At 38.3% G+C, this 8,196-nt stretch overlaps 1 protein-coding gene across 1 annotated transcript; it reads right to left on the reverse strand.

Moving 5' to 3' along the window:
* Positions 1-804: 804 nt before the first annotated feature.
* On the reverse strand, positions 805-7,851 carry LOC146474650 (large ribosomal subunit protein uL4B-like). Its single transcript, XM_085116385.1, has 7 exons — positions 7,782-7,851; positions 6,082-6,354; positions 5,049-5,345; positions 3,506-3,669; positions 2,742-2,831; positions 2,287-2,370; positions 805-1,024 (listed from the first exon to the last, which is right to left on the reverse strand). The coding sequence occupies exons 1-7, from the start codon at positions 7,782-7,784 to the stop codon at positions 853-855; spliced, it is 1,083 nt and encodes a 360-aa protein (XP_084972511.1). The 5' UTR covers positions 7,785-7,851; the 3' UTR covers positions 805-852.
* Between the last annotated feature and the right edge of the window lie 345 nt (positions 7,852-8,196).

Raw genomic sequence — 8,196 nt, forward strand, 5'->3', positions numbered from 1 at the left:
GCGCGGGCTCCTTGTACCGAAATTTGGTCGCCCATGCTCTTACCTTGGGCGCCTCTGGCGACCGGGCGCCCGTTAGGCAGCAGCCTTGGTGTAACACTTGTGAGATGTGGCTAAGAATGACAGTCACTAGTACTGCACATGCACACAGTGCTAACTTATAGCTACTGAAATGGGAACCCAAGGCCACGTTTGTAGCATTACCTCCTTGATGTAACTTAAAAAAAATGTATATTAAGCTCGAGAGTCAGTTTTCAGCTGTAGTCTGTCTCGCCTGAGTGAAATGTAACAGTAAATACTAGCAACAAACTTTTCAAACTGGCATTCTTTGGAGGAGACAAATGTCTAATGAGAATTTAAAGATAGCTTCCAATAAACCAACCCAAGTTTGTGTTCTTGAGTATTCTGCAATTCTGGGTTTAAAAGTACAACAATTATTTTAATATTTTCTAGGGCTTTCAACAACTACTAAAGATTGTCAAGGGCTCCAGATGAGCCCAAATTTCTCCAACTAAAACAACTGGACCAACATATCTACAAGATAATCACTAAAATAATAATATTGTCCAAGACCTTCTATTACTAGAAAACATCACAACAGAACCTCAGGCCTTTCAGGATTTCCAGTAGTCTCCTTCGAGCCACTCGGGCTGGAGTCGCGCAATGCTCCCTGTGGGGAGCGTTGCGTGACTCCGGCCCGAGCGGCTGCAGAGACTAGATTTCCAGGAGCTGAATGGACCCTGTACACAACATTTTCATGCCACAACAAATATTAATTATGTTAAAATAGTCAAAATCACACATCCATTTTCCAGTGAATTCATAGCTGTTTTATTGTTGATCTGTTTACAGCCTTTATTTTCCTTCCCTCTTCTTACTCAGCACAGCCTCTTTAGCTGCCCTCCTCCGCTCCACTGTAAGCATTTCAGCTCGTTTTACGCTCTTCGCATGAGGGTTCAGCTTCATTAGGATGCCGATGTTCTTCAGAGGATTCTTCTTACGGATGGCTCGGCGGGTCTTTGATGGCCTGAAAAAAAAGTTGGCAACTTATTACCCTTCCCGTCCTAACCTTGATGTAATAATTCCCTTTCCTGTATTTACTAATTGAAGGGGTGCATGGAAGAAGGCCCTAATTGACACTTGATGTAAGATCAAATTCTCCTTTTGTTTCACAAGTGATTACAAAGCAATTAGGAAGGAGAATCTGGCAATTTATTGGATTTCACTAAGGGCTTTATTTTCAGGCACCCATTCAATTCTAGTATACAGGCCTCCTAAACGGGGGTGTTGTGGATCCTTAATTTTACAGGGGTTAGAATAACACGCGACCTACCGTCTTCAAAAGAGTCCGATAAAGTTACATTATGGTGGACGTCAATCAACGAAAAGCCATCTCAATTATTTTAAATTCTGACAAGATTCCAAGGTAACCCAGCAAGAAACTAAGAATTTTACCTCGCTAAGATAATAATAATAATCTTAATAATCTTTAAGAGAAGGTAAACTTTATTTAAATTGATTTCTGAGCCAGATCAACGGAAAATAAAAGGTATTTTTGAATTAAAAATTCTAATTTTTACTGCACGTGATAATTTGCTCACTTGCACACGTCACTGATTTTGCAAAATTATTATGGGTAGCTATTATAAAATGTTACAAAAAAGGTTTCATCTAAACAATGCCCATTCTTTTAGATAAACTGGCTTGGAAATCAAATAATTTCAATGGCTTTTCTATGATTGATGTCCACCAAGGTCGTGTGTTATTGGTAACCACTGCAATATGTGCTTAATTCACATTCATTTCCTGTACTTCAGTCACTTTACATGTAAAAGCTATTACCCATGAGGGTTCTGTCAACATTATAAATAAATTTACATTTACTTTGGAGAAACTCTCTAGAGAAGATCTGACAATCATTGTTACGTTAAAGCTAGGGATAAAATGTACCATCTACAAATCTGTACATTTTTTAATAGTGGCACATATGTACAACGCTGCAAAATCTTACCTCTTACTTTCAGTGTATAGATTTTGGTTTCATATGTAAACAAATATTGTTTTTGCCCTTAGTTTTCAAGCAAACAGCCCACAAATGAGCCAGACAGACAAGAATCACCAAAAACTGTGGCCTATTTTAGCCCTTTGAAATACCACTGTGTGATAACGAGAGAAATCTGGCAGCAGCTAAATGAAAGTTCTTACAAGCATTTGATGAAATCTCATTCCTCAAAAAGTGACAGCTAAAGGCCCTCACAAAGCAAGGGAAGATAGTGTGCTTTTTCTTACCCTGCAGGTCTGATAACAGACTGTATCTCCTCGCTGTTGATCAGACGATTGAGGTCCGCATTGCTCATGATTGGCCGTGGAAGGCTGTTAAAACAAACAAAACTATCAAATAAATGCTACTTAGTTCTATACAAGATTTAGCATGTTTCATTCACCAGAATTTACTTGGCGAGCATCAAGCCAAGCAAAGGCTTGACTATCAAATGAAATAACATCAACAATGAGGTATTAACTTATAAAAAACTAACATTTGATTTGATTTGATTTGTGTTGTGTTTAGTTGAATTGATTTAAATTGCTTTGATTTAAAAGGGGATACCCTCGATAGGGATAACCTCTGGTATCTCCTGTTCATGGTATCGATGTTTACATTGTTCAGATTGAAGAAAGCCTTATTATTATTATTATTATTATTATTATTATTATTATTATTACTATTATTATCATTAACTTACTTGAAATCCTTCTTTTCAGTGGATGGTTTCTTCCCTGTTCCATACAAGCCATCAAGCTTCTCAATTGCTCCTTTGCTCCAGATACAGAACCTAAGAGTAAATGTATTGCCAAGAAATACATTGAAAACACACACCTTGGGGCTAGCAGTATTGACACTTTTTGCTAACATAGTGAGCTACTGGGAGCAACTGACTCAAGTCAAATTTTCTGCCTTTCTTCAGTTTTGTTCAGATTTCAAATTATTTCCAAAATAATGTGCCAGAATATTATGCTATTGATATCACAAGTTTCATATTTCACCTAAAAGGTCATATTGCTGAACCGTAAATATGCAAGCTTCAGAGAGTTTTGTTCAGAAGAAAATTCATTAGTGAACTATAAAAACCTTAGAGTGCATATTTCTTGAGGCTATCAGTCTGATAGTTTCCCTTGGAAATTTGACGTTCTGAAAACTAGCCTACAAGTCCTCCAAGCTTTGCATCACTTTTCCTACATCAAACAGTGATGTACCACGTATGAACACTTTTATGCCAGAAACTTGAGAAAATTTGGTAGTGAACTATAAAACAAGATAAAAAGTTGAACCACCTGTAAACTTCTGGTCCACTTAAGAGAGGTGTCCACTTATGGGGAATTAAAAAATTTAATGTAGTGTTTGTATATAGCTGAGAACATGACCACGTGTCCGGTTACAAGAAGTGTCCGCCTACAGGAGGTGTTTGTTAGCTTTGGTTCAACTGTAATGATACTAAATTCCTTTTACCTGCCCATGTGACCACCGGGACAAAGCTTGAGGAGATTCAAACGATCCACTGACAGAATATCAACGCCTGGTAAATTGCGGAAGGCTTTACTGATCCCATGATCTTCATTGTAAATGATGAGTGGTCCTTTGCGCATGACGGTCCTGCGGTTACGCATCTTGCCCTGATTTAAAATTTTGAAAGAAACAGTAAATGTAAATAACAACTTAAGCAAACAGTCAGGTACAGAAGTCAATACCTGTAGTCCTTGCTTTACTACATATAAGATCCCTAGTTTGTTGCAGTACCAGTTAAAAGTTGACAACGAGGATCAAGTGGAGAATCGCAACTTGATTCACTCAAACTCTTCTTGACCCCTACTATTACATGTAGATTTTTCAGGAGAATTGCTGATTCAAAACATCCCTAATTATTCATACAAGAATCTAGTTTTGGAGGAACTCTTTATATCTTGAGGAAAAAACAATAATTGCAGATGCTGGTCGCTTTACAAGCACAGAAAATAGAAAGGCTTGTGCCGCAGATCAGGTCAGTGGAATCAATCTGCATGTGAAAGATTGGGTAACAAGAATGGTCTCTATGGCCTACTGGGTGCAAATAAAAACCTTCAATAGCCCACTTTGAAAAAGAGTGATGGCCTGGGTCGAGAGTAACTACCCAAGTGATTGTGGGATTGTTTGGGGGGACGATGGCTATTGTTATCGTCCCCCCAAACAATCCCACAATCGCTTGGGCAGCTACTCTCGACCCAGGCCATCACTCTTTTTCAAAGTGGGCTATGGAGCAACTTCTAGGTAAAGTTTCCGGTTGGATAAAGCCAAAATAGCAACTTCTACAAACAGAAACCCCTTTCAATGTCATAAAACGAAAACAGAAGCCTTTTAACTGCCCTGTTGAAAATTCTGGGAAGATTTCACTTTTACTTCAAATCTTTTTTAATTGTTTTTACCACAGGGAGTCGCAAAATTAATAAATTTTCATCAATATTTATTATAGGCAGCATTACTGCTTCTCCCTTCGGCAGTTTTGCAAAGTTAGTATGAATCCTACATTCGCTGTTTATTTATTTGATCATCACAAGAGCGACAGTGCCTTTTCACTTCTTGCCAACTTGAGCCAATTTTAACCCTAACCCATTCAAAAAAACTTGGCAGCAACCTCTTGGAGTCTCAATGTTTCATTGATTGGCATTAAATATTTTTTGTTTTGGTTATAAAGTTTATCGAGGAATCAGTTAAGCAGCAAGCTCATTATTTTTTCTCAAACTCATGAGACGTGATACTCGACTCAACGAATGGGACTCAAAAGAGACTCTCAACTTACTTTTAACCGGTACGGTAAACATAACAATTAAAATTACTTAATAATGTGATCATCTAACTTATATAATAAGGAATTTTATGAGCAACAAAGTGATTTAATTACAAAAAAAGACAATGTGGAAGTCTCAGCAGAAAAAGAAATATGCCAACCATATTCCTTTGAAAAACTGAGAAAGAACTAAATTCACCCCTGGCACTAACGCGAATATAATCAACTTACTTTGCCTGCACGGATCTTTTTAGATTCCTTGCACTTGTCGACATCCCCATACGCATTAACAGCTTTCAACAGTTTAACAGCAGCACTTGTCTTCTGCAGGGATTCAATGCTGTCAGATACAACAAGTGGGACCTCAGGGATCTCATCCACACGATGACCACGAGCCATGACCAGTGCGGGGAGAGCTGAGGCAGCCAGTGCTGAGCACATGGCAAAGCGACGCTGTTTCTGGTTGATCTTACGGTGCCAGCGGCGCCAGGTCTTTGTAGGTGCAAACATACGGCCACCACGGCACATCTAAAATTAATTACAAGTTAAGGATGCTAAAAAACAACAAAAAAGATAATGCTATCATAAGAACATCTAGCTCAGTTCACTGTGTATAATTATAATGGTTCTTAATTAACAGGAGACTAAGTATAAAATTTGCATTTTTGACTTCTCAAAATTCATTAACTGCTTTTATTTTGCACAATGTCATTTTGAAGGAGATTCAACCCTCTCCTACCTCATGTACTATTTCTAATTTATTTTCAGTGACGAAGGTTTGAGGTTATGTCAGTCATCACAAGACCAAAGGGGGCAGTGTTTGAAAAAGAACATTTAATCAACGGTGGGTACTTAACGAAGGAGATATGGTAATGAAATATGAGTTATTTTATCACATAAAAGTTACTGAATGCTTAATTTCTGGAGAAGGCGTTTTAAATACTATACTGCCAAGTCCTTGCTAAAAGACAAGAGCAAAAACCTCTTATTTCTTCCAACAAACTCTGCTTTGCACTGCATTTTCAACTCAGCCACTGTGTGTTCATACATATAAGTAATGAAAACAATCCAATGTTTGAAACTTCCAGTACCAACAAAACCTAGCAAAAGCACAAAACTATCTGAATTTCTGAAGCTTTCCAAAACAATAAATGTGACTATATCCACCCTTGGCCTGTTCACCAGGAGTCAACAAAGATAACCTCATACAGCAGAACCAATTTTACAGTACAATAATTTGAATATTTTATTGTGGAAAGGATACATTGCCAAAAGCACCCTGACCGGAGCGATGGGTTCCACCACCCCTCACACGAGGAATCCTGGCCACAGCACGGCCTGTACCCCAGGACTCGGCAGAGGTCTGGTGGCCAGCAAGCTTGTTTACAGCGTACGCTTGCCGCTTATTCTTGGCCATATTGGTGTGCACAAAGCCGACCACATCAGGACGGATTGGAGCTTTGAAGACAGCAGGGAGGGTGGTCTGACCTGCGTTTTCTCCTGCCTCATCATAGATCGTTATTAAAGGTCTAGCCGCCTTATTAATAATGAAACAGAACAGAATCAATACCACAATTGAGGTAATCTTGAAGGGGATTTTTAAAAAAATTATTTCCCTCTGCCTTTGAGAGTCACGAAGGCATGAATTGACAGTAAGAAGTTACTTTGTTTCAAATATAAATTAGAAACATTCTTATAACAAAGAATTTGGTTTTCATTCATCAACCAAGCAATTTCACTTTTGGAAGTTGAAAGTAATGCTTAGAGACTTCTTGGTTGAATTATCAGCACAAGTTCAGGGTTGCGGACAGATACAAGTAACCTCATTTTGACATTTTTGCTAATTTTTGGAAATTTCCAAGTGAAACAACTAATTCCTTGTACAGCAGATTCAATTTCATATCCAAATTAACTGCCAAATTTCTGCCTAAATTGACTGTTTTGAACTGTACACAACATGAATTTGGAGTAAATTCAGCAAAAACTGCCAAACAACCAGGATTTAAGGCCGGTGTACACGCCGTGATTTGCCAGCCCAACTAGTCAGCTCGACAGTATCAAATCTTATCTATTTTGACAACCAAATTCAATGTTGAATTTGGACTGACATGGCAGTTTCTTTGAGATTGCTGGCCTGATTTAAAAAAAAATCAGACTTTCTGAATCGGGCTAAGTTCCATTTCACAAATCAGCTATAAATTGGGTGACTAAAAACACAATCTGCTCTAGCTGGATTAAGAAATCAGGCCAAGCCATCTCACCATGTAATCCGGCAAATACAGTGCAACAAGACATAAATAATAATCACCAAGAAATTATGGTGCTACTGTATCAACAACTGTGTCAGTAATCAAACTATAACAGCAATGTTATTAGGAGAAGGAAGGGGGGGGGGGGGGGGGGGGCAGTGCTTACAAATGATTTTCGGATAAGTTCACTTGACAAGCAAATAATCTCGTCAGTACCAAATATATAAACACAGCAACCAAAAAATTGATAGTCTCCAAATTTGGCAGTGAATTCTGTTGGGTTATTGAAAGCAAGCAATAGACTCCCGCTAGGTGTTCTTTAATGTTCTGGAGCAATTCACAGAATAATTTTTTTTAAATCGAACTTCCTGGATAAAAGGGACACTTGGACGAAGTTTGAAGAAGGTTGTTCGTTTGGACCGGCTGAAGGCTTTCAATAGGAACAGTCCAATATGATCCAACGAACCTACAACTGATCTTTTATACCAAAACCGAATTTATATATAAGACATAGAAGCTCACGAGAATCCACGTTGTGAAATTCGTGAAATGCAGTGGCCAACTACACAGAACATTCTGATAGAATCTGTGGATGTTTTACCCTCAAATCTGGCATATTTGTAACTTGGAATTTAATGAGTCTATTTGAACTACATTTATGCTATTACATGAACAAGAAGGATACAAAAAGTTCAAATTATTCCCTTCCACCTACCATTTTATCGTAAATTCAAGATGGCCGGCGAAAAGAGAGAGAATGTACCACGTGTGTTTGAATAAAAGGGGCGGCCCAGCGAAATCTCAAGGGTTAGTCCGGAGCCCAGTCTCCACGCTGAGGTAAATCGAAAAATTGACATTTTGGCATTGAAACCGGTTGAGCCGGTATCCCCAGGTTGCTTGAGGTTGCTTGAGTGCCTACAATTTTAAACTATCGATATCTATCTATATTCCTACAACGAGAAAACTAAGATCATGGAACTTTCTCCTTCCTTTCATGTAAAATAAATAATTTCATTGATCGTGAGTAGACCAACATGTTCCTATGAACGTACACTTCAAGTTGTATAATTTGCTGAAGCGTTTGGTACAACGCAATGTCCGAAATGTACTGTTATGCCGTACTAACGGTT

Source organism: Pavona decussata, unplaced genomic scaffold, assembly GCF_977016875.1.
Source record: "Pavona decussata unplaced genomic scaffold, jaPavDecu1.1 SCAFFOLD_87, whole genome shotgun sequence".
NCBI classification, from domain to species: Eukaryota; Metazoa; Cnidaria; class Anthozoa; order Scleractinia; family Agariciidae; genus Pavona; species Pavona decussata.

Bases quoted from the DNA above. Each gene is read 5' to 3' on its own strand.
- LOC146474650 (XM_085116385.1), bottom strand. The intron at 2,832-3,505 runs GTAAAAGGAATT...ATTTACTCTTAG, and splicing joins CCCGGTGGTCACATGGGCAG to GTTCTGTATCTGGAGCAAAG. The intron at 2,371-2,741 runs GTAAGTTAATGA...TTGTTTTAACAG, and splicing joins ACTGAAAAGAAGGATTTCAA to CCTTCCACGGCCAATCATGA.